This window comes from Oratosquilla oratoria, chromosome 15 (genome assembly GCF_046742065.1).
Source record: "Oratosquilla oratoria isolate Oo_2021 chromosome 15, ASM4674206v1, whole genome shotgun sequence".
Lineage (NCBI taxonomy): Eukaryota > Metazoa > Arthropoda > Malacostraca > Stomatopoda > Squillidae > Oratosquilla > Oratosquilla oratoria.
Genome location: NC_134791.1, coordinates 28,589,249 through 28,616,653, shown reverse-complemented (window position 1 = coordinate 28,616,653; position 27,405 = coordinate 28,589,249). Strand labels below are relative to the sequence as shown.

General features: G+C 37.1%; 2 protein-coding genes across 8 annotated transcripts in view; one reads left to right on the top strand and one right to left on the bottom strand.

The window, feature by feature from the left end:
* LOC143033365 (protein DOP1A) overlaps nucleotides 1-26,651 on the bottom strand; it is a 73,330-nt gene extending 46,679 nt beyond the window's left edge. For 2 of the 7 annotated variants that reach the window (XM_076198704.1, XM_076198707.1), the window contains exon 1: nucleotides 22,064-22,197. In XM_076198704.1, the coding sequence (XP_076054819.1) occupies nucleotides 22,064-22,134 (71 nt within the window). In that variant the 5' untranslated portion in view covers nucleotides 22,135-22,197. Of the gene's footprint in view, nucleotides 1-19,972; nucleotides 20,060-22,063; nucleotides 22,203-26,496 lie in introns of those variants that run through there. The other 5 variants (XM_076198705.1, XM_076198706.1, XM_076198708.1 and 2 more) reach the window with 4 other exon arrangements.
* Nucleotides 8,375-16,738, top strand: LOC143033367 (uncharacterized). The gene is made up of 4 exons (XM_076198711.1): nucleotides 8,375-8,518; nucleotides 9,271-9,571; nucleotides 9,809-9,876; nucleotides 14,354-16,738. Exons 2-4 carry the CDS (start codon nucleotides 9,271-9,273, stop codon nucleotides 14,534-14,536), a joined length of 552 nt encoding a protein of 183 aa, XP_076054826.1. The 5' UTR covers nucleotides 8,375-8,518; the 3' UTR covers nucleotides 14,537-16,738.
* Nucleotides 26,652-27,405: the final 754 nt, after the last annotated feature.

The window sequence follows — 27,405 nt, the reverse complement described above, 5'->3', positions numbered from 1 at the left end:
CTCTTTAGAATCTTAAAAACCTGTCCCAAATCACCCCTGAGCCTACGCTTTTTTTAGAGAAAATAAATCAATATCTTTTAGTCGATTTTTCGTATGATTTGTTTCTGATATTTGGAATAAGTTTTGTGGCTCGCCGCTGTACTTTTTCAGTCTGTCAATGTCCTTATGAGATTCGGTGACCACACGGATACAGCATACTCCAAATGTGGACGAACTAACGAATTATATAGCTTGTTATTGACAGATGGACGTTTAAAACCAAAAGATCGCTCAATTAGTCCTAGAATCTTATTTGCCTTCCCTGAGGCGGAAATACCAAGCTTAGATGATACGAGATCATCACTGATAACTGCACAATTCTGAAATTGAGTTGGCTAGGTTGAGATGGGTCTACTGGTACGTAAACAAACGCGAACACCCAAACCTTCTTTCTCTAGTCAAGTGGACTGTCCGTGTTATTCTGCTTAGCAATGCGACGCGTGACCGAGGGGGGGGGGGGTGGCATTCCACGGACCCGTTATGGTCCCCCTCCCCGCCCCCCGCTCCCCGTGGCGTTTGGCGCCGTGCCACCTGCTGCAGGTGTCACACGAACGGCTTCCTAACCTAACCTCCGGTCATTCTTCTTGGTGTCCTCTTCTAGGTCATGACCTTTTTTGAGGTCACGGGTTTGTAGATGATATTGGGTTTTGCAAACGAGATATCATAAAACGGTTCTATGATTTATATCTCCGGAATCTGATCTTCATTTGAAGACTTATAAAATAATAATAATAATAATTATAAATAAAAATGATAAAAACGGCATTACCACATTCTACTTCTATCGCTGCTTTTAGGACAATGCACACTTAAGTCACTTCAGACTTTATAAATCAAAAACTCAATTATTAATTACTTGAGTCTAGATCTAGATTGTGAAAATTAGGAATATCTACCTGCACATGAGGACAGACGACGAGGCTAAAATTAATACAATCAATATACAGATATATCTACATACACACACACATACATGTATATATATATATATATATATATATATATATAAACACACACACAGTTAAGTTACGGCGATTGGATTAAGTTGCTCCACCACTGGGCCTTGGCCCTTTATCGACCGTTTACAAGGCAAGGACGTTACCATCGTGCTATGCAGGACGTGAAAAAAGGAAAGCTCTGGAACTTGTCCGACACATTCCCCGACATCAACTCGCACGTTACGGCATGTATTTATTTATTGAGAACCATCCGACGTGTGAGAAGTTACGCCAATTGGATTAACTAACCAATTAATACATTTTCCTTGAGAGCTTATGGTGCGAGTAGCACTTGCGTGAGGTGGTCCTTCAACAAGGACGTCAGTCATCTCCCTGCCGTCTACCTTCAAACCCCGTCAACTTCCTTACCTCTATTTGGAAGCGCAGCACCCTCGGTCTTTGGACTGGGCTTCTTGCAGCTCAAGCATTAAAAAATAAATGAAATAAAGTAATAATAACAATAATAATAATAAAATAAAAAATATCTTCTGGGCTTCCTGAGTCTGAACTCCAAAATATACTTTGGGCTTTCTAATATTCAAACCCAAAATATTTGGCCTTCCATTCTCAAGCCCACAATTTGGAATTATTTCAGTTCAAGCCCAAAAGATCCCTTGGGCTTCCTGAGCCTCAAGCCCAAAAAGATCCCCTGGGCTCCCTTAGTCTCAAACCCAAAAAATTCTCTGGGCTTCTTTGAGTTCAAGCCTAAAATATTCTCTGGGCTTCTTGGAGCTCAAACCCAGAAGATCCTCTGGGTTTCCTGAGTCTCAAGCCCAAAAGATCTTCTGTGTTTCCTGAGACCCAAGCCCAAAAGATACTCTGGGTTTCCTGATTCTCAAGGCCAAAAGATCCTCTGGGTTTCTTGAGTCTCAAGCTCAAAAGATTATCTGGGTTTCCTGAGACACAAACCCAAAAGATACTCTATACTTCTTGAGACCCAAGCCCAAAAGGTCCTCTGGGTTTCCTGAGTCTGAAGCCCAAAAGGCCCTCTGGGTTTCCTGAGTCTGAAGCCCAAAAGGCCCTCTGGGTTTCCTGAGACACAAGCCCAAAAGATCCTCTGGGTTTCCTGATTCTCAAGGCCAAAAGACCCTCTGGGTTTCTTGAGTCTCAAGTCCCAAAAATCCTCTGGGTTTCCTGAGACCCAAGCCCAAAAGATTTTCTGAGCTTTCTGAGACCCAAGCCCAAAAGATCCTCTGGGTTTCCTGAGACCCAAACCCAAAAGATCCTCTGGGTTTCCTGAGTCTCAAGCCCAAAAGATCCTCTGGGTTTCCTGAGACACAAGCCCAAAATATCCTCTGCGTTTCCCGATTCTCAAGGCCAAAAGATCCTCTGGATTTCTTGAGTCTCAAGCCCTAAAGATCCTCTAAGCTTCCTGAGATCCAAGCCCAAAAGATTATCTGGGTTTCCTGAGACCCAAGCCCAAAAGATCCTCTGGGCTTCTGAGACCCAACCCCAAAAGATTCTCTGAGCTTTCAGAGACCCAAGCCCAAAAGATCCTCTAGGTTTCCTGAGACCCAAGCCCAAAAGATCCTCTGGGCTTCTGAAACCCAAGCCCAAAAGATCCTCTGAGCTTCCTGAGTCTCAAGCCCAAAAATTCACTAGGACTCCTGCGTCTCAAGCCTAAGAAATCACCTGGGCTTCCTGAGGCTCAAGCCCAAACGATTCTCTGGGCTTTCAGCGACTCGAGCCCAAAAGTTCCTTTAGCTTTCAGCATCTCGATCGCAGAAGATCATTTGGGCTTCTTGGAGCTCAAGCCCAAAAGACCCCCTGGGTATTCTTGCAGTTCAAACCCTAAAGATCCTCTGGACTTTCAGGGACTCAAGCCCAACAGATCCCCTGGGCTTGCCGAATCTCAAGCCCAAAAGATCTCCTGGGCTTGTAGCTCAAACCTAAAATATCCTCTAGGGTTTCAGAGGCTCAAATACATGAGATCACGCGGACTTCCCGAATCTCATGCCCAAAAGATCCTCTGGGCTTCACGAGTCTCAAGCCCAAAAGCCTTCATCTTTCGTGAAATTCAAATCCAAAAGATCCTCAGTTGAAGTCGGGCACCCCCAAGAGGACCAGTCCTCAGAGGCACTCGGCAGACACCGAAGAAAACCAAGAGGATGACCTTAGAATTTTTGCATGGGCCATGACTTTAAAAGACCATAGGTGACCCTCACCGAGGACTGGTCACAAATGACATCATGGTCAGACACTGTTGACATCAAGGTTAGACATAACTGACTCTAAGGTCAGACATACATTTAACATCAAGGTCAGACACATAGCTGACATTAAGGTCAGACACACAGCAGACATCAAGGTCCAACACATCTGACATAAAGGTCCGACACAGCTGACATCAAGGTCAGACACACAGCTGACCCGAATTGTCATGAACAAGTCTCATGGTGACCTTGGATGGGAGTGTGTGCCACCTGAAAAGGTCATGGTAATGATCTTGACCTTGGTTACTGCAATGCCGATCTGAAACTATGCCCGGCAAGAGAGAATAATTAGATAAATAAATAAATAAATAAATAAATGAAAATAAATTCTTTGTTCTAGTTAACCCAGACGGTTTTATTAATTTAGAAATTCTGCACTTTCGTTGGTCAAACATATAACCAATCTCGGTCAACCCTCTATTGTAATGTTCTTTGATCTGAAGTGTTTAAATAAACTTTACGGTGTGCTGGAAAGGTCTGCTCACTGTAATACATACGAACACAAGAATAAAGGAGACTGCAAGAGACCATAAGGCTTACACTAGACAGTTCCATGTCCATTACCACCTACCATTCCCATCTATAAAGTTATCTAACCTTCTCTTATATCAACCATTGTTTCAACTAACACTACTACACAGTTACTAAGTCTATTCCAATCGTTGACCAACCAATTGGTAAACCAGTTCTTGCCTATTTCCTTCTTAAATCTAAATTTTCCCCAATTTAAATTCATTACTCCGAGTCCTGCTCTGTGACCTTAATATGATGACCTTCTCTGCATCACCCTTGTTAAAGCCCTTAACCCATTTGAATACCTCTATTAGTAATATATACTGTATAGCAGCAGTAGACTGCCCTAAGAAGGTCCTATATTTATTCGCGATACAAATTCGAACAAATTATCTAAAAGAAATAAAATAATCTGTTCTCGGAGGCTCTGCCTCTTCGAGCGACCTTCTGGTTCCTACAGACGGGAAATGTCGTCCACGAATCGATTGACTGTCGACCTCAATCCGAAATCAACAAACTCTTGTGTGTACGTGAGGGATGAGGTCCCTCTTCGCTGTTCATAGTTTATTCGTATTTAAATGGGTTTCAAATATTATTGCGCAAACAAGTTGCAATCTAATTTGTAAATGTAACAAAAATATTTTTCTTTGCTGTCGAATACGACGAATAAAACGAAAAGGCAAAAAAAAAAAAATAAAGATAAAATAAGATAAAATAAAATAATAATCATTTCGCAACTGTAAGTCAAGCATACGAGTATATAAACACAATAAAACAAATATATAAAACAAAGAAATAGATATATAAAACAAATAAACAAAATAAATAGATAAACCAAACGAAAATAGAAATGACGCATCAACAGCGTTCCCCATGCAACGTTCATCACGGGTCATGCAACAACTTTATCAGTTCGAATTACCTCTTGTAAATGACCCGATAAAACATGGAAGTTTGTGTTTTTATCAAATGCTTTATACGTGTGGCCAACTGTAGTTTTGTGTGTATTATATATATATATATATATATATATATATATATATATATATATATGCAGTATACATATATATATATATATATATATATATATATATATATATATATATATATATATAAAATATACACACACACATACAAAGGCCTAGTTGTACCGTGTATTTCCCTCAATCAAGGGTTTAGCTTCTTTGCTACAGACGTCGTATATTTAATAAGGAAATAGTCAAGAACTGCTTTACCAATTGAGTGGATAACGGATGAAATAGTCTTATTAACCATGTAGTGAGCGTTGAAATAACTGCTTGTTTTAAGAGAAGATGAGATCATTTTATGGACAGGAATGATGGGTGGTTATGGACATAGAACTGCTTAGTGTAGGCCCTATGGTCATTTTCAGTCTCCTCCATTCTTCTGTTCTCACGTCGAACCACAAAGACAAATAGAATCACCTGCCGGCAGGGAAAGCAAAGGGGAAGGGTTAAGTACGTAGGAAAACAACCGAAGATAAGATTACATTATTTATGCATTAATTGCTGATTTACTAACAAGAAAGACAACATCATAATGCAAGCAGAGGGGTCAGAAGGGGTGGCGTTAGTATAAATTACAAAATCTGAGCAAAACATATACAATACAAAAACACAACAATATATATATACATATATATATATATATATATTATATATATATACATACACATATATATTGGGAGGACGCAATTTTGAATGCAGGCGTTGTTGTCTACAGCAGTGGTAGCATTGTTTACTTTGTATGAAGTACTCTCAATACGTCAAAGGATTACAAATGAGGAACATGCCAACAGGAGACATTTTGGTCTTATGAGAGAGCAACCCTAAAATTCGTATTTTTTTTTTTTTTTTACAAAACAAACAGGACGTCCAGTCTCGTCATGAAAACCAGCTGCCTCCCACAGACAAGGTCACAGAGAACCTTATTTACCAATATCACTGTAACTTTGGTGACTGTAGTCGCCTAATTCTCGGTATACAGGTTCAACTACTACCACCATGTCTAAAAGGACGACAGCACATTTACGGGATGGGGCTATCCTTCGCCTCGACAACAAGGTCCATGGAAATCCCCTCACCAGATAACAATTGAAAACACAAAGACCCGTTCTTTACCGCCACAAAGATAGGAAGAGATTAAGGATGGCTGAATCAGTTTTGATTCGTTTGGATAAACCTTCTATCAATATACAACTACGCCCAGTAGTTTCGCTCCCATCTATGAAGAAATCTCACCAGCAACCTACGGGCAACTGGATGAGCTCCGTGGGTAGCTTGATCGACATCCTCTCCCAGGGATTCTTCGTGGGCACAAAATCCCACCCGTCACGCACCATATTTCATTCCTGTTTTGTATTCAAGCTATTGTAACTCCTAACGATCACCACTAATTGGGTCGAAAGACGTCTCGAGTAAAGCAACATGCACATTGGTGAATTTATCAATACCCTGGCCTTCAACTTTTGCTCTCTCGTAAGACATATTGAGAGTACTTCAAAGTGAACGATGCTACCACTGCTGTAGACTTCAACAACGCCTGCATACATACATATACATATATATAATTACATGTATATATAGAGAAAAATATATAAATATTCCGAAGAGTCCCTGACAAATGGAATAACCTACTAGTAGTAATAGTAAGCGTCTAATCTTCATAGTTCAAATTAGGCAAGGGACTCGAGCCTATACCCGCTGCCTACATGCAGGGTGAGCAGAACTCACCAGTAGTTTCAGGACTCGAACTCGAGTAGGCAGTGTGAAACACGATCGAAATGGACCCAGCAAGTCGACACCCCAAACAGTTGTTGTTGCGATCAACTCTACTTAACCAGCGCTTCTATCCTGACACCAATGGCACGGCGGTTCATGTTACGTTTATACAAACCCTACCGTATCGTTGTGAAATCTTTAAATTCAATGCACGGAGTTTCAAAAACCTTGTAACGGAACTGTAGACCATTTTCCCGCCAAAAAAGGACAAACGATGGCGTGCCTATGTTTGTTCCGAGGGATAGACGTCGGAAAAATCAAACATGATGAAACCAAATTAACGAAAAATAAATAAATAAATAAATTAATAATTGGATACAATGAAATAAAACAAATATAAACAAATAACAAAATACCGTAAATAAATAGTAACGATAAGATAAACAAAAATAAACTATAAATATGAATAAAGACAAACGACAAAAGACGAATACTAAAGACAAATAATAAATATATATTTTCCACAGTTCAACTCCGGTCTGACCTGACCTGACCTCATGTAGTCACTCTTCCGGCACTGGGTCAAGCGTATAGAGGAAGCAACCCTCCTTACGTGGCACACACACACAAGCACATCGCAAACAAGAAACACAATTACACGCACTAACATCTACATACGCTTTCTCTCCTACTGAAATTAACTTCATTTCTAACTTCCTCTCCTCCTGCATCTTACTTTAATTTATCTACCTCTAAAAATGTTTCCATCTTAGCCTCCGACCCCTCTCTTAATTTTGTTGGTTGATGTTTTGGTTAATGGAAGAAAGAAAAAGAAAAAAAAAAAAAAAAAAAAAAAAATTATATATATATATATCCGTACCAGCGGCGGCGCCGGGAATTTTTAGTTGGGGAGGCTAAGGGGGGGCTGAGCAAATTTTTTGGGGGGCTAATAGTAATATGATAATACACATATATTATCCTCATTTCAGAAGGGGAGGGGGTTAATGGTTGGGCTAGCACTGATGGCTGACAAATCTTTAGCCCTGGCAATTAAAAATTCCACTAAATAAAATTATTTCAATGAGTGTTTTAAATTTTCAATTTGCTCATTTCAGTTGGGGGGGCTAATGGGGGCACTTTTTTTGGGGGGGGGGCTAAAGCCCCCCCTGGCGCCGCCACTGATCCGCACACAATATACCCCGAGAACCGAACACCTATGCGGACTTCCGTGACCACGCCTAAACCTCCTGATCCACACTCAAAGCACTTGTTGACAATAGCCACTATTTTCACGTCGCTATCCTTCCTTTTCTAATAGACCGTTCTTCAACTCTCACAAAAATCTTGCGAAATTAAGTGGTCTTTTCTAGACAGCTCACAGCCACAGCTCATCTCCGGTCTGATCTGACCTGACCTGACCTCATCACTGGGTCAGGCGGATCAGACAGTGAGTACGACAACTCGCCGCGCCCCTCTTCCGCCAGGAACTCTTGTCGATTTCCCTTTCGCCGCTACTCGAAATGAGTAAATTCCTTTGTTTACCTCGGGGGCGTCGGCTGTGTCCTAGCGTGACCCCACTGGCGAAGCCGACCTGCCCTAACACGCACAACGGAAGGATTATGCAGGTGCTGCTGCCACAGCTCCCTTTGTCCAGGGTTAACGGGACAATTCACCATCCCTTTCCCCCTCTCAACCACCGCCACCAAATTCACTAAAGTCATCAACGTTCTCCTGGAGAACAAGACGTATTTCAAGGGAGAAGTGGATCGGTACTGGAGTCCTTCCAAGACACACAAATCCACCAACTAGAATAACAATTATTAGGAGGAGGGACGAGGGAGGAGGGGGGGGAGAGGGTTATGACTAAGACAAAAGACTGAGGAAGTGCGGAAGTGCGTTGGCACCTGGCACCTAGGTCCATGTATAAATTGCGGCCGGCGCCAGTGATCGGCAGTCTGTCGCCAAAAGGAGCGGACAAGCGTCATCACGAACCCTTGACCAGTCCAGATTCAGGGTAAGCACAACAGCGACAAAATATCACTGTTACTTTAACAAGTCATCTGTCTAGTGGAGCAATCGGAAGCGTGCTGGTCTCGCATTCGCTTAGCTGTGAGTTCGAGTCCCGCACTTCTCTAGGATTCCCAGCAGTGACTTAATTACCTGCCCCAACACTAAGGGTTGCACCATCCCCCATGAGTTAGACAGGTTCTGCAGTGGATAGCTTAGGCTGTATTCATACACAGTTTCTTCAGTTATCACTGACCTGAACAAGTCCAAATCTCACTACAACAGCTTAATTCATCTTGGTAAGGTTGTATGGAGTGTGCAAAATGTAAGTGGAATTGTGTATGTTTAAGACAGATTAAACATTTTAGAAGCTCTGCCACATGCACAGGTCAAGGTTCGAATCCCTTGGCAGAGCTTCTAAAATGTAAGTGGAATGTTAAGGGTGTTTTACTGGCTGACTGTGAATGAAGTCTAAAACTTGTGTACTGCATCTCTAAAGTCTGTTGCAGTTCTAATATAAGTTTCCAGTCAGTGAATCAGAAGCAACAATTATTGTTATTACTATGTCCATTTTTCTTGAGTATTGCCTCTCTCCATTAACCATCATTAAATACACAACCTTATGCCAGTCCCATGATTGCCCTTCCCCCATCAAATTCACCAACATGGTCATGTTCCTTATGAATAAGTATACAAACAAATAAACAATGCAAATGCACCTTTAACTACTTTATCTAAGCCACTGAATTTCCTTTTCAGATGAATCCACTGCAGTTCACAACAGCCATTCCAATCTTACTGGTCGGAGTCATCTTGGCCTTCAGCCAGGGGCACCTCATCGGACATGATCCTCCCCAACGTCCCTTTCTTGGAAACTCTTTCCCAGGAAATGGTTTCCCTATCCCTGGTAGACCTTTTGGTTCTCTTGCTGAACTACAGCACCACCTCATGAGACCAAAGCTCATACACTCCTCGACACTGGCAAAAATAAATTGCAATCTTTTTTGCAGGGTGAATATAAAGCATGGGTTGTACACCTGCTGTGATGAAATGATCCAAGGTATGTAGCCTACCACTTCTCCCTATTCTTCAGCATTATTCTGTCAGATTTAAATTGGGACTGACTGCTTACTACTCCTCCAGACTTCCTCATATGCTTTCCTTATCCATGACATTTATGATATATGTTGTCCTCATTACCGACACTTGTGCTGTCTGTCATATACTTAACTCCATAATTTAGCCCCTATCATTGATTTCATGATCTGTTGCACATTTGCTTTATCTCTCCTATCAGATCCATTAGGACAATGCCCAGGCTACAGGAGCATGTGTCCAGTCAACATCTACCGCCATAACAATATGGTATGGAATGGCTGTTCTTCAACTATTTGTGTTTCCATACACTGAACAGACTTATTTATTGGGGACAACTGAATAGGAGAGGAGAGGAAGAAGAAAGAGAGCAGTCATCCTTCCCCTCACTCCTTTTTTTTCCCAATAAGGTGTGTATTTACCTAATTGTAAGTAAATACACAATTAGGTAAATACAAATTTTATTGGAAGAAAAAAGAGAGAAGGGCAGCATGATTGCTTTCTCTATCCTGTCCTCTTCTATCATGTGTGCGTATTTACCTAATTGTTTACCTAGTTGTATTTACCTAGTTGTATTTTATGGGAAGGGGAGCTATGCTCATGGTGTCCTGTCTCCATATCTTGTTTTATCTTGACTGTTTTTAAATTTGTGTATCGTTTTTGCACACACCACATTCTCATCTAACCTGTTCTAAATATCTATTATCCTGTGGGGAAAGCTTTTCTTTTTCAGGTCTCTTCTATGATTGTCTTTCTTGATTTTCTTTCCTTGTCCTCTTGTATCTCTACTATCCCATTTTATTAGATCCTCTCTATCTATAACTTCCATGCCATTCATGATTCTATAGTTATCAAGTCTCCTCTCTCTCTTCTTTGCTCCAATGTCTGTAGTTCAAGTTTTTTTCCCAGTCTCTCCTCATATGATAGTTCTAAGAGTGTTGGTGCCAATTTTGTAATTGCTCTTTGTATTCTTTCAAGTTTTGTTATACATTTTTTTGTACTTGGTGACCATGTCGTCGCTGCATACTCCAATTTTGGTCTTATCAAAGTGACTAGTATTTTCTTCACCATTTCTTCGTCCAGATATGTAAATGCCACTTTGATTGATCTTATTAAATTATAAGTTTCTCCAGAATTTTTTTTTACATGTTTCTCAGGGGATATATCATTCATAATAACAACTCCTATGTCCTTCTCTTTTTCCACTTTTTTAATTTCTTCCTCTCCCAATGTATATGATCCCACTATTCTTTTTTTGCTTCTTCCTAATTCCATTATATTACACTTCTTAATGTTGAATTCCATCTCCCACTTCCTACTCCATTCCCATACTTTACTGAGATCACTCTGCAGCGACTCACAATCTTCTTTGGTGTTAATTTTTTTCTTCAAAATTTTTGCATCATCTGCAAAGAAGCTTATATAACTTACAATTCCTTCATCCATATCATTAATATATATAGCAAACATTATTGGGGCCAAAACCATTCCTTGTGGAACACCACTAATCACCTCATCCCAATTGGAATGTTTCTCTCTTATCATTACTCTATCTAATTTTCCTTTCATGCAATAAGTCTTCCATCCACTTAAGTAGTTTGCCCTGTATTCCTCCTGCAGTTTCTAATTTCTTTAGCAATTTCTTAAGTGGCACCTTATCAAAAGCTTTTTTCAGGTCTAGAAAGGCACAATCAGCCCATCCATCTCTCTCTCCTGTATTATATCTATTAGTCTTGAATAGAAACACATAAAGTTTGTGACACATGATCTTCCTTGTCTAAATCCAAACTGCCTTGTATTTAGTTTTTTTTTTCTTTTTTTTTTTTTACAAATGATTTACCCATCTAATTTTGATCATTCTTTCACAAATTTTATCTACCATACTTGTAAGAGAGGCTGGTCTATAGTTTGCAGGGTCTTCTTTGTTTCCCCCCCTTATATATTGGTACTATATTTGCTCTTTTCCAATCTTCTGAAATTTTTCCCTCCTTCAATGAACTACTTATTACACTATGTATTTTGTCTGTTAGTTTGTCCCTGCATTCTCTCAAAATCCAGTTTCCCATTTCATCTGGACCATGCAATTTTCTATCATCAAGATTACTCGAGTGACTCATTATTTCATTCCTTGTTACTTCTCTTTCATAGTGGGACTTTCCCCTCCCACTCGACATCTCTAAGTTGTATGTTCTCCCTCATAAACACGGATTTAAAATGCTTGTTCATAATTTCTGACATTTCTATTTCCTCTGTATATTCTATTCCTCCTTGTAATAGTTTCACTAATTTTTGTTTTTCAGTTTGTTTACAAATCTATAAAATAGTTTTGGTTGATCTTTTCATTTTTCTATGACATCCTTTTCATATTTTCTCTTTTCTTCTCTGCACACTTGTACATATTCATTTCTATAACTAGTATATATTTTCCATTTTTTTTTGTCTGTTCTCCATTTTATTCAAGCTTTATCCCTTTTATCTTTTAACTTGCTACATCTTTTGTTGTACCAATATTTTACATATCCTTTTTCTTGTTTTTGTCTTGAACATACTTTTTCACTCCTTATAAAATTTTGTCAAAATTTTCCATTTATCTTCTACTGTTGTTTCCTCCTTGTATATCCTTTCCTAGTCTGCTTTTTGAAAAAATGTTCTCATTTTATAAAAAAAAAAAATTTCCATACATCATTCTTCCCTTTCTATATTGTTCATTTTTTCCCATGTATTCTTCTTCATTTAGTTCCAGTTCAACCAATATGTGGTCACTTTTACTTAGTGGCATCTTATATTCAATCTTGTCCACTATTTCAGGTTCTGATGTGATTATTAGGTCTAGTCTTGATGGCTCTTCCTCATTTCTATACCTAGTATTCTCTTGTATCCATTGTGTCATTGTATGTTCTATAATCATATCAAGTAGTACATTTTCCCATAGGTCATCTCTACCCTTCACTGTCATCTCTTCCCAGCAGATTTCTTTACAATTAAAGTCACCCATCATAATTATTCTTCCTCCATCTTTTATTATCTTATTTAGTGTTATCCTTGTGTCTTCTTACATACTTTTGTGTTCTTTCTCTTCCCACGAAGCCATTTTAGGAGGTACATAATTTACTACAAACTTCCTGCTCTTCCCATCCTTGTTCTCCACTTCCATCATGATCATCTCTATTCTTTCCATATGTGACATTCCTCACATCTATATCTTTCTTAGTCAGGAACATAACTCCACCCCCTTGTTTTACCTCTCTGTTTCTAATCCAGTAATTATATGTACCATGTCCTACACTGTTAGGTGGTAGTGGACCTTTCAATTTTGTCTCTACAATTCCCATTATGTCCGTTTCTTTTTCCTTCAGGTAATCATTCGTACAAGCCTGTTATTAAGCCATCTATATTTGTATAAGACACTTTCAATTTTCTGCTACTTCTATTGTGTTTTCTGTTTTCCTTCTGTTTTTCTCTGCTGTGAACAATTTCTTCACTTTCATATTCACTAATCTCCAATAGAATTTCTCTTTTTCAGACTGTTCTTTTCTTGTTTTTTCCATAGCTACTAGTCTTTTTGTTTTCTCCTCCTCTCTTTCCTCTTTATTCATTTCTCTTTTTATCCATACCTGTTCACTGTCTGCTAGTTTCCCTGTTTTTGCTAAGATATTCTCTACTGTTGTTTGTGACCTGAATTTGATCTTAATTGGTCTGGTCTATCTGTATTATATTTCCCTAGTCTATATATTTCTTCAATTTCTTTCCCTGTTTTTTGTCCATCCTCTTGAACTACTTCTAATATATTGTTTACCTTTTCCTCTTTTACTCTTGTGGTCCTATTTAGATTATACTTCTCTTCCACCCCTAATACAATTATACATTTCTTTTTGTCCGCAAAGTCTTTTACTATATTCTCCTCTTCTCTCATCACTTTAATAATTGTGTTCTTAGTTTGTTCTTTCATCTGTTGTTTCACTATATCTGTAAATACAACTTTGTTATTCTCTTGCACTTTTCTCCAACCCTGTGCTTCGTTTGCTATGGACATTTTATTCTCTTTATTCTTCTTCTTTAATTCCTCATCCTCATCTTTTACTTCTTTTAACTGTCTTTTTAATTCTTCTAATTCTTTAGTTAGGTTTTGGTTCTCTTTCTTTAATTCTTCCAATTTATCAACTCTTTCCGTAATCCATGTAAGTTGGCTGAACCTAGCCTCCCAATGTTTGGTCATTTTCTCTAGTTTTTCCTCTAGACTTACTAATCAGTGGAGGTTGGCATCTTCCCCCTCATTAAATCCATGGAAATTATTATCTTCACTTTCTATTGTGCTGTTCTTATCTATATTTCTAAACTTAATGCTTTTAGTGATATTTTCGACTTTGCCTGCGTCGTCTGCAGCCCTCTTGTTGACATTTCTCCTGACGTCCGGGGGAACCCGTTCATCACCTTCCTCATTTCTTCCATTTCCCTCAGTAATCCCTCCCTTTCTCCTTTTTTTCACCTTCCCACTACACCACAAGCTTTCCCCTACCCTATTAATACAACGAAGGTTCTCCCTCATTGTTGAGATCGATGAAACTTTAAGTTTTCTTAGAGTTCCAAATTTTGTTGTCACTTTGACCGACGTGCGTGTGTGTGTGTGCATGCATTCTATTGTTTTTAAAATCCTTTCAGTGTGCTAGAATAATGCATTATACGTGTAGCATACTAACACCAATATCATTCTAACCATTCTATATCATACCTTTTCTTTACATTGCAGCCATGTGTTAGTGATAGCATGTGTCAGGGTCGCAAGTGCTGTTATGACACATGCCTACGTTACAGTATCTGCCAGGAAAGAATACCCATACTCTCCTTTGGTTTCAAGGCCAAGAATATGACTGACATTGAAGATGACACCTCCAACATCACCACAACTGAACCCAGCTCAGGGAAAGAATAGAGAGATAAGTGCAACGAGCAAAAGAAACCACATGTTGTCAATCTGTGGCTCTCTTGGGGAAATAATCTTATTCTTCCCAAAATTAACAAAATCGCACCACACTAACAATCCCCAGACAACACAATATCTCTTCTTTAAGTGACTTATGCCCCACCCAAAGGCTGTTGGTAGTTTCCTGGAGGCCATACGTCTTCTGCAAGAGACACCTGGGGCAACGGATTCATTGACTGAACACAAATATAGATTGAGGTCGTTCATATTCTAAGGATCCCCACGACAATGTAAGTATGAGGAGCATGACGTATCATAATCAGTAGTGCAATAACAGTTCCTAATGTGAATTACCACAGCTTAAATTTTAGACAATGAGGTGTGGGGTGGGCTCCTTGGTTAGATAATATCTGATGATCTAGAAAATACTAAACCCTATTAAGCAATCATCACTTGTGGATCACCTCACAGGGTAATAGACGTTTGGAACAAGTTAGATGAGAATGTGGTGTGTGCAAAAACGACACACAATTTTAAAAACTGTTTAGATAAAACGAGATATGAAAACGGGACACCACGAGCATAGCTCCCCTTCCTGTAAAATACAACTTGGCAAATACAACTAGGTAAATATAAGGGTCCTCACATTTGGCGGCAGGGGGGTGCATATGTCCTGGGGCGACACATTTAGGGGAGGGGGAGCAATTCTAGTTTGGACATGCCGCCCACAAGGCTGACAAAATAATCATAATGAAAAAAGGTCAAACGAGCCCTGAATATTTTACTGTTATATACAAATTTTGCATTAGAATCAACAGAATGTGAAATATTTTTTCCTTATTCTCTCTGCAATAGAGACATTAAATAACATTTTTATAATCTGCTCAATTTTTGCACAAGCCAATAGCTTTAATAGGCAGTAAGGAATGATGGAAATGGGAAGTGGTGATGGGGGAAGGGGGGCATCACTGAGAATTTTGCCACACGGTGGCGTAAAGACCCTGTGGATCACCTAACCATAACAGGTAATATGTTTGTTTGAATTTAAACATCACCTAACCATAACAGGTAATATGTTTGTTTGAATTTAAACATCATCTTCATTTGATCACTTCTGCATAACAGTTAGCATTTTTGATAATACACACATTTTTGATAATACACACTGTTGGGCTTTTAGTATGGATTTACACATTTGAAAAATTCTCACTATTTCATAATTTCATGTCATATAAAAAAATAATATTTTTCCCTCTGTCTCATGTAGTAATACTAGTCCCTAACATTGGTGGCAGCATTCTGCATTCAATAATTATAGGCCTAACATTACATTAGTTTCACTTGTCAAAAATGACCAAGTCTAATTTCTTTTTCATTCAATCTTTTCTCCAATATGAATACTAGAACATGAAGAAATTTTGAACATCATACTACTGAGAGTAATCTTGACTTCATTTTTCCTTGTACAGCATGCATTTTTATAACTATGTACAACAATCCTGTACACATGATCCTACTACTGTGCCACATTTATTCAATATTCATTATATTATTTCACATGAAACATGAAAAAACCCTGAAAATAAAATGTTGATTGTTGGTATTTTTGTACACAATATCATATATATTTTTTCATCCAATGATGTTTCAGTTCTGTGACAAAGTCAAATCAGGAAACTATAAATTATCAATATCATGGTATGCTATATACTGTAGACACATGATCAGGATAATATAGTACTATCTCATTAACGGACTAAAAGGGGGGGTAATGGTGTCCATTGATGTGAATAATCCATTGATTTGGAGTGGTTTTTGGGTGGCATAGTGATTGCACAGCACTAAACAACAGCACCAAACACAGCTAATTAATGTCCGTTAATGAGAGGTAGTACTGTATGAGATGCTTTTATTCAGCTGAGAGGAAAGAATCCAGTGGTGTGACTGGGGTTCCAATCAACCATACATGCTTTTCCTTATAGTTGAATATAAATAATAATAAATGTAACATCACCCCAAAAAAAAAGAAAATTATGAGATATGCTACATTTATAAAGATGAGTGATGAGAATTGAGAGTATGAAACTACATTAGTTTAATGTTAACATATCAATAAGTGTATAAACAAAAATATTCATCTATAACAAGTTCAATGCTATTATACCACTATGACAAAGTATTTTGTAACAAAAATAAATGTATGCATTTCAAGCTGATATTTTATTAATATGACCCTTTATATAGGACATACAATTTTGCAATATTTGAGCCAATGGGAAGAGAATATTAACCCAAGTTAGGGATTAGCAATAATAAAACTCTAAAGCATCAGACTTCAATCATTTAAGTAATTTTTTCCAATTATTTGCTGTTAAATAGGTTATGAGTTTGCATTACTAACTGTCCCACTCTTATGGCATTAAGAAAATAATAATAATAAATAAATAAAATGAATAAATGGGTAGGCCAAAAAAAGCCAATGAAACATAGGATAATCAATAATAATATTTGTTAAATTAATCAGTCTATAAATGTTTATACAAGTAAAGACTATGAAAATTGAAAACAAAAAACTCCTACACAAAATTCAAAAGACCCATATAAAACTAACCCATATATGATAATGATAGCATGAATTTTATGCTGTTAATATTTTTGAGATTTTAGTGACATCCCTACTGACTACAGATTAATCTCCACTCAGAAAGGACTACTGACCACTTTTAAGTTTCTATTTTTCCTCAATTCTACAACTATCCATCTCTCTTAATAATTTCTTTGGTGCGATATTGTCCCCATGGATATAAGTGCTGGTTGATGCTGATATAATACAGAAGAGTCCTCAAAATAATCAAACTTCCACCAATGAGAATATGCCACTGAAGAGGTTGGACAGAATTGACAGAAATTTTCTTGATTAGGGACAGAAGGGCATCATGAGGTCATAGGAGCAAGTTGAAAAATGACCACATGTCTGAAGGATGGAAATATATATATATATATATATATATATATATATATATATATATATATATATATATATATATATATATAAATAAATACATAAAGTGAATCCCTGGCATTCATGAAGGATAGGTTCCAAGACTCCTCGTGAATAGCAAAAAATAGCGGATAATGGACGCTCCCATTAAAATGCCTAAAACACCCTTTTTAATTGTACAAACCTTGTTTTAATGCTTTTATATTATTCTATGATGTAAATAATTATTAATACTTCATTTCTAAGTTATTTTTTAATAATAATAATTATAATACTCACCAAAAAAATGAGAGACTGATTGAATCTTACGCCAATTGGGTATCCTTAAATTGCCACCCAATAGTTTGGCCAGAAACATTGATGCTGGAGATGCTGGCATCTCACACCACATTTTTATTGTTGATATCTAAATTTAGTATTAGCTTATATACTGGATAGTGCTCTTTTGCTTATTTTTAATTAATAAGTGCATTTAGAAATTAAATAATAATATTTAAGCTTTAAATTAGGATTTTTCTAAAGGTTTCAAGTATTAGCTCCATGATGCATAGCCCTCATGGATAGGTAGGAAAATTGCAAATATGCATTAGTTAGGTTCCACGAGAAAAGTTGCTGATGTGTGGGGTCGCAAATGGCGAGTTGCAGATAGGCGGGGATTCACTGTACAGTAAACCCTCGATATAATGGACGATATGTCGTTATATCTGAAGATCCGTTATAACCGAGGATCCCTTGCCATAAAGAATGAAAATTCGTTGTAGCAAGGGCTTGTCCGGTCAGATTTTTTGTCCGTTATATCCGATATATCGAGATCCGTTATATAGAGGGTTTACTGTATATATATTTTCTATATAGATGTGAAAAAACCCTGGAATAACCTACAAAATGATATAGCTCAAGCTGGGCACCATATATAAGTTTAAAACAAGCTATGATTACTGGAGAATAAGAGAGAGTACCCCATAAGTACATCTTCCTGTAAACTACAAACAGGTACAATTAGATAAATATATGTAGCTAGGAGACATAAGAAGGTTAGGTGGGGGTGGGTGGAAATGAGAAAAGGAATGGAAGAGCAAAGGAGAATGTTCAAAAGCTAAAGTGAGTTGGATAGTGGGAAGGGCAAAGAGAAGAGGAAATAGGTACGGAGAAGAGGAAATAGGTACAGGAGATAAGAAGGGAGAGTGGGTGTTTATCACTTCTTAATTAAAAAAAAATTGGTCTGGCTAATACCTGATGATTTATTTACCTTAGAGCAGTGGTTCCCAACCTGTGGGTAAATTACCCCCTGGGGGGTAGGTAACAAATTTTCGGGGGTAATGAAGGGCTGACAAAAAAATTGAAAATATAATAAAATAAAATAAAATCAAGAAAACATTACGGTACCCGGCATTAGGATTAAGGTTAACTTAGTACGTATAATTGTAAAACTAAAAAAAAAAAGGTTGGGAACCACTGCCTTAGAGGAACCTCTGTATACTAAAGAGATATATCCAAGCTAACTCTTTCATGGTAAAATATCCCAATTGGAATGTCCAAGTATACATTAATTTTTTTAACATACAAAACAGTTTTGGAAGGGTTAAGAATACCAATCCTTCTTTAAGCCAAAATGAATATAACCTTACTTCCAGTATGAGGAGTTAGAATAAGTTGAAATGCTGAGGCAAAAAAAGTCTACCACGACAGAAAGTCAGCAAAGAAGTAGATTTCCCAAGAATGATACAAGGTAATCCACAAGGTTAGAGTCTTCTGAGTATTTAGACCAGAGGGCAGAAATGATGTCCAGAGATGATACAATAGTCAGATTAAAGAGAAAGTCGACTGGAGGAAGCAAGGGAGGGGAAGGAAAAGAGAAAGAGAAAAAATCCAAGTGAAGGCTCCAGCTTTTCTGGGAGAAGACATCAAAACAATCATGATAATAGGCAATAAGAGCTACAGAGGAACTGCTGAAAATATTGCTGGCTAAATAGTGCAAGTCATGATAACAGTTGGAGAGAAGAAACTCTCACGCTGGCAATAAAGTGCGCGTATCAGGTAAGCCGCACAAAAGATTCAGCAAGAATCTAAGCAGAAACAACTATTTTTTTTTCTAGAATGACAGGACATGGTGCAATCAGCAAGCCACATCCTTATCCTGAATTGTGCAATAACAAGCAAAGCTAAACCCAAGATTATCTTAAGTTGAAGAAGGTGAGTGCACCTGATGAGAAGAATCATCACCTCCGTGATGTATTCTGAACATGCTGAATGATCCAAGGCACAGTGTTTCCCCAAATGGAAATCACAGAAGTAGTATCAGAGGGGCTTCCCAGCTGATGATACTGAAGTGCTACAGATGCCTATGACCAGTGGGATCCATAGGCAATATTTGAGCAGTGAGTCAAGGAGCAGAAATGACCCGAGGAACCAGGCTGAAGTGCTTTTAAATCACAAATAACTACCTTGGATACATTGAAAACGATATCTGAAGGTGGCTGACCTCAACTCCATGTCTAGGTGTTATGAGGACTACTTTACCTTCACTCACCCTGAAATGTAGAGATAAGACTAATTTGTGTAAATGTATTCAACCAAATAAAATTTCTGATGCACTCCATGATGGCTGGCTTGAAAAACAAAACAAAAAACAATGAAATCTTATGCTTGCAGTCCTCCAATTTATCTTCTCCATATCTAATAGTAAATCTCAGCATAAGTGTAGGGCTGTCTGGAATGATTCTTCAGTTTTGGTGTTTTTGCTGGTTATATTCAATTCAGTTGCCTCAAAAATAAACTATTACAAGTATCATTTTGGTTAACACCAGATAATTGCATCTGCTGTGTGGAATACCCAAGGTAGGAAAGCCCATGGCTAACACAATAAATTATTTTGGTACAATAATACCTTTTAAATGTTTTTTGTTCTAATTCACTCAGCTGAAGTTAAGATAATGAGCTGAAGGAACTGGTTGAGAAAATTTGGCTGTTAACTTCAGTCCAGAGGTATACTGTATGTCTGTGGTTGTAGGTTTTATGCAAGTACCCTATTCTTTGAAATCATAATTGATCCCTACCACTAACTGACAGCAACTTGTAAAAATGTAACACCTCACATGAAAATGTGGCCCAATGTGATATATCTGAAAAGAAGTACTCGTATTCCAACTTCCCTAACATGAGTTATGATATCTGGACTCCGATTAGAAAATGTAAATGTAAGTGTACCTACGTACAACTCATCTTTATGCTGCAATCAAACTGGCATTCTGTTTGTGCATGATATAGTTGAAACTAAAAATGGTGACAATGCCAAAAAGCACATGAATAATACAAACATACATATTATTGTTGTTGGTAAGCCCTCAATACCAGTGGGTTGTCATTAAAGTTATAGAGAAAACTAAAGGACCTCTTAAGCTCCTGCCACAGGTCCTCCCCCTGAAATATGTTGTGGTCATGTTGGTGTGCTGCCAGTGCTGGGTACACTAAAAACATGTGTGACCAAGGATGAAGCAACTGGCAGAATAAGGATGTCATCTACAGTATTTACCTAATTGTATTAACTGTAATATACTAGATAGGAGCAACTCTCTTTCAGTCATATCTCCTATTCTCCAATTTATCACACCTAGCCTCAAATTCATGTACACCTAAGTCTCTTAATCCAACACTCGACAACCTTCACTTGTACGGACATTAGGGCCTAGACATAAACCCATTTTGGGAATTGGCCCAAGACATATCCATCAATTTCTGAAGTAGATTTATGTCCTGGGCACAAACGTCTGCACAAGTGGTGGTTGGCAAGTGTTGGATTAAGAGACCTAGGTATACAGTTCCAACTTAATCTATATCCTTGATTTTCAATCATATTTAGATTTGAATTTGTGTGTTGTCGAAGCTTGGGCTGTATCACTAAAGCTATTCCCAATATTTATGCATCAATATGGAAAACTGTTTTTCTTCACATCCTTTGGGTATGTGTTCTTTCTTAATTTGTTCCCACGACCTCTTAACCTAGTCTATGTTGCGTCTTAAGTCTTTCTTGTATGGTGGGCTGCTTACATAAACTCTGGCTGTTTTGTTTAGGTTAGATTTGTATACAGGTAGTGGGAGATGGTCAAGAATCCTGTTAGGCTCTATGCGAGCTGAACTCTTGTGAGAACTATATGTATCTACATAACTCTATTGTATAGTTGGTAAGACTCTGTCTAAAACATATGTCATTATTTTTTATGTATTAATTTCCACCTCCCAGGAACATTTCCCATGAAACTATTTCCTCCTGAAAACGGGTTACAATCGCAACAATAAATATTATTCTACCCTGCCAATGATACTTCCAACTAATCTCAAAATGTCTCATTGGTCTGTTTATTTCAATATCAATATTTTCACATTCATTAATCTAAAACGCTATCCTCTCATTGTGTATGCCACATGAATTTCTTCCAAGATTCAGCTGATTTCATGACTTCTTCATTACTGTTGAAGTGTCTAACCCTTTATTTCTGCTACATTTTGACGTCCCAAAATATATTGTTACTACTCACAACTGCAAGCCAATCCTTGTTTGGATGAACTTCCAAAGTGCATTAGAAGCTTGATGTAACAAACTCTCCATTAGCAGAGAGCTCCATTTACCAAACTTGGGATCTAAAAAGTGCTCTAATTAGCAATCAAAATTTGTTCACTGGAGCAGATCCTGCTAACTAGCTACCAGGTGTGAGTACATTTGATCATGTTTTTACTCATACTAATCAATTACACTATCTTACCATGAACTCTAGTTTTCTTATTATCTAAGTGTACTGTTATGCCATGTCTTGTCTTAAAAACAACTGGAGATTTGTTTTCTTTATCAAATAGCCATGAAGGATTTAGGAAATATGTTCCACCTCATGGAAAAGTTGGCAATATAGAGCATAAGGTGGGGAGGGGTTATTAAAAACTCTTCAGATAGTGAACTATTCATCAAACTCACACTTGCCTAAATTGGTTTGTTAAATTAAGCTTATATGGCAAATACCATACCTCACTAGCCTAGTGTCTTAATTTCTTTTACACCAGTTTGACATAAGTGTTCCTATCAAGAATATCTATATCCACTATCTAATCTCTAAAGTTGACAAGATACAAGAACCCTGTATCCAACACACAGCGTGTTATTCAAGACACAAGACACTTGTATACCGGTATATCTAGCCCAAAACTCCATGATTTATATAGTATTTGAAGACAGTTGAAGCTATTTACTGTATTTCAATTCCATAGTGATGATGAAGTTCATCATCTACATCATCATATACCAAAGGCTTTTTCCCCCTTACAAGGGAGGTAGCCAAAAAGAAAAAGGCATAAAAACCATTCCCACCCATTCCATCCCTAAATACACTCCCCTCCCCTCCACATCACAATCTCCCCCTATTGGGAGGCTAGGAGAGTGCCCCTCTACAGAGGACTATATAGCATGGAATTCAATGAACCATGCCCTTGGTTCAACTTTACCTGGTGGCAGGGTTTGAACCACCAACCCCTCATCCTTCACCAGAAGTAACAACGCCCAAACCTGCTCCGCCAGCGAGCTTCCCTCAATTCCATAGTACAATATCAAATCCATGCAAAAAGCTGATAATCAGGCTACACTACCTACTGGCTCATCTTTACTACAGTAAACCCTCGATATAATGGATATCGGATGTAAAAGACAAAAAGTCTGACTGGACAAACCCTCGCTACAGTGAGACCTCCTTATACGGTAATTCTTTATACTGCAAATTCAGTTATGGTATATGGTAATTACTACCCTTGATTCTATTTATGGTAAGAAAAATTCACAGATATGGTATCCGCTCATGTTTTGGAGGTAAAATTAGATATTTTGAAGAGGGAAGAGCAGGGAGAAGGTACGTCTCCCATAAGTCGAAACTTGGGTTCGGTATACGGTAATTTCAATTTGCGGTAAGGTTTTCGGGAACGCATATGTACCGTATAACGAGGACTCACTGTATAATGGATTTTAATCCATTATAGTGAGGGATTCTTGGTTATAACGGATCTTTAGATGTAATGACAGACCTATCCCCATGTCATCCATTATATTGAAGGTTTACTCTAATTTCTAATAACGGACAAACTTCGGGATATAACAAATCTGTCTGGTATTTTCATTGGATATAACGGGTCCTAAGTTATAACGGATCTTCGGATATAGCAACAGACCCCTGTCCCCATATTGTCTGTTATATCAATGGTTTACTATATGTCTACAATTCTTTTAACATTCTGGCCACTCATAACAAATTTTTCTTCTATTTTGCAAAGTAATATGGTTAATGAGTCTTGTCTTTAGTACGTGGGTCATTTTTGTTTTCTATTTCAATAGATGTTAAGGTAAATCTTTAGAAATGCACACCTAAATTATACAGCAATAAAAAATCAAATATTAATTTTGTAAATTACATCAATGTAATATACATTTTTCTTGGCAGAAATCAATAACAGAAAAAGTTGTGAAAAGTGATACAGTAACAAATGCAGCTAACAAATGTAACAAATGAGTGCTTGAGATGTCATTTCTATTTTGAGAGATGTGCAAGTTGAAGTATGATAAATTGGTCTAACCTAACCTAAATTTAGTAATGAGGTGTCTGTAAAGCTAGAGGTCATTAGGGTCACTGTTGCCATCAGGGATGTTGACAGCCGGTTTTGGTATCTGATTGGATTGTGGAGTGTAGAGGAGTTTCATAACTCAAAGAAAAGCATGAAGCTCGGCTCCAAACAGTTTAAAAAATATGATGTCACTTAGAGTGGGAGAACACCTGGTACACAACATAGTCATTGCCATTGTCAAGCTGATCATTGATAGGGCTAGACAGATGACAACATGGGATCTGAAACCCAATGTCACAGCTCTGGTAGTGTATTTGCTTTTAGCAAGGTTTTTTGTTATTGATTTCCTCCAAGAAAAATGTATATTACATTGATGTATTATAATTTAAAAAATTAATGTATATTACATTGATACATTGAAATTAATATATATTACATTACAAAATTAATATCTAATTTTCTATTGCTATTTTGTTTAGGTGTACACCTCCAAAAACAAACCCATGTTAACTACCACTGAGACGTAACTTTTCCTCACCTTCATGAGTCTTCATATGCTGCTGTAATAGAATACCTTTCCTTAGTTCCTTTGCACATATTCAGTACCCATCCTGAAATAGTTTGGTTCTCTAGTTTTTGCTTTATCTCTTATTATGTTTTTTTTTTAGTAATTCTTTTCTGCTGCTGGGTAGCAAATATCTGGTCAAAGAAACTCAAGGCAGCTACTGATTGGTAATACAAGTTTGCCTAATAAATCACATATATGTTTGTTTCAACCTACAAAGGTTTTGGCAAGCATTATAAAACTATATACAAAAAAATACAGGTCTCCCTCACTTTATGATTGGATTACATTCCTGAAAACCTAACTGTATAGAGATTACTTGTATATGATGCTTATAAACTTATGGAAAAAATAGGGGCAAAGATCATTTTAACAAAATTGAAATTGACTGTCTGTTTAGCATGCCTGATCATAAAAAGCAAAACTGGCCAAATGTATAGTGGTATAAGGGTATCAATATATAATGACTGTATTCACAAACTGCTACATATAGATATACAATTTGGTGAATGTTCAGAACACAGACTGTTAACTTCTGAATTAGACTATATGTATTTTTGTGAACTTGTTTGGATGAAATAAAGGGGAGGGGAAGGCATCTTCTCTGAAACATTTCTGTTACAAAAGAATTTCTTTTGCTATGTTTAACATCAGAGAAGGAGGAAATTGTTCTTGTAGACAGGATCCTTAAGGTTCCTTATGGAAATTTTAAACTTCTAAAATTTTGTGCACAATCAAAACTGGGGAGGAGAATTTCTGCCAAACCAAAAAAAAACAAATATGGCGTTATCATTATCACATACTGTTTTACTACTAAAAGCTATGACATTATGGAGAACCATAATAAATTGTATTCTTAAAAAATATATCATGACTTGACTTAAATTTTTTAAAAATTATATTCCCTAATTAACTACTCATAATGACAACTTGGTATTATTCCTACATCACAAAAATATATTTTTCATTTCTTTCATTTCTTCATTTCATCTATTTTTTCTATAGAATAGTCAATAGTTATGTTATGTTAGGTTGGGTTAGGTTAAGTTCGGACATAGATTAGGAGCTATTGTGCAACATAAATTTCATGTTAAATATCAATGTTTGCATGATTCTGTATTTCCACTAATAACTTTACATTTTTATTGTTGTTATGGGCTGTAGTTTAACATCATTTTTATCCTTATAAACAATCTTATGTCACTCTTGTGGAATGATGACTTTATGATTAATTTACTTGATATTACACACTGGTTATCAACAACATTTATCTTTGCTCTGACAAATATATACAAGTTGGCATAAATGCTTCTGACCAATTTCTCCATATGGTTGAGTTCTTACCTGTGTATAATGATCTTACCCACCATACAGTAACAATTTCTTCCAGGAATATAAATGTTAATTAACTCTCATCCCACTAAGTAAATGTTCATCTCAGCTCCTAAAACGCTCAAATATCCATAATACTAATGTATAAGTACATATGTTATGTGACAACATAATCTTATATACTTTTAACTTTACCAAAACTAAGCCAGCACTGAACAATTTGAGTTACCTTTCACAAAGAATATTCTGATGGCAGTTATTTCAATCCACGTTATGGCATAGAAAAAATAACGCTTGATATATTGGTGTAAATGGAAAAATGTTCAATAAACTGACGTAATGTCGACATTAGCATGTAATACATGGCAATGGCTAATCAATGCCTCAGGACCAACTATGTTAGTTTCTGGCAGGTTGAAAGCTGAACTAACACGTAACTATAGAGAATGAATATATTTCATATATCTGGATACTTACCTTCTTTCATCATTGAATTTCCAGTGAGTGACAAATAACGTTTGCTATGTTCTGTTCCACCCAGTAAGCAAAAATTGTCATCATCCTTTTTCCGGACGCTTCTGTTTACACCTGCCACGGTCAGCTGCATTTGACGTCACTGGAGGAAGGGTTGAAAGTATATATTTATATATCTGATAACAAATAAGAATGTTTAATAATTCGAATGAATATAAAATGATTGGTATCTTGCTTGAAATAGTGATATTCACTTTTCCTGTTTTATATTTATTATCCCTTTGATAGTCGGTTATTTCACGTCAATATGCATCCGTGGGATTTTTTCCCCATTAGCTTATAGATGTATTCTAATAAAGTGAAAAGTAAGGATAATGGCTGAAAATGGGAAACAAATTTGAATAAAAAATAACTTTAATCGTTTTACTAGAAAAGTACAGAGCAAGTCGCCAAGTGTAAGATCTCTCGCTAATTCTTATCATAACATGGTCTTTAGAGTTTAGAGATGTTAGAGAAAAATGTTCACACTTAAAAGAATATTGTTTATTTAATTATTCACTTAACGATTAAAATAAAATAAAATAATAACTAAATATTCAATCTAGAATAAACATTATATGGCTGACTGTCGGGGGACAAGGGTTACATGAAACTTGAGACATCTTCGATAGGCACAGGAAAATTTGTCGGCGGGGAATCCCAGCCTGTGCTTGATATCTAAATAAACCAGACAAGACAGATGGGGATATACACATATTGGTAAGGAAAGTAAATGACGACCAAGTCCGTAGGAAGCAAGACAGAAATAAGGCAATTATTATTGTTTGTGCATACATAAATGCAGCATATATCACGCGTCACGCAATCTCGGCGTTACGGTTCAGTGCCTCAAAGCGGCGCCCAAGCCGCATT

Excerpts from the sequence above, each read along its gene's own strand:
- LOC143033367 (XM_076198711.1), top strand. The coding sequence starts at position 9,271 with ATGAATCCACTGCAGTTCACAACAGCCATTCCAATCTTACTGGTCGGA. Across the intron at positions 9,572-9,808 it reads CTGTGATGAAATGATCCAAG|ATCCATTAGGACAATGCCCA; the intron begins GTATGTAGCCTA and ends CTCTCCTATCAG. Across the intron at positions 9,877-14,353 it reads TCTACCGCCATAACAATATG|CCATGTGTTAGTGATAGCAT; the intron begins GTATGGAATGGC and ends TTTACATTGCAG.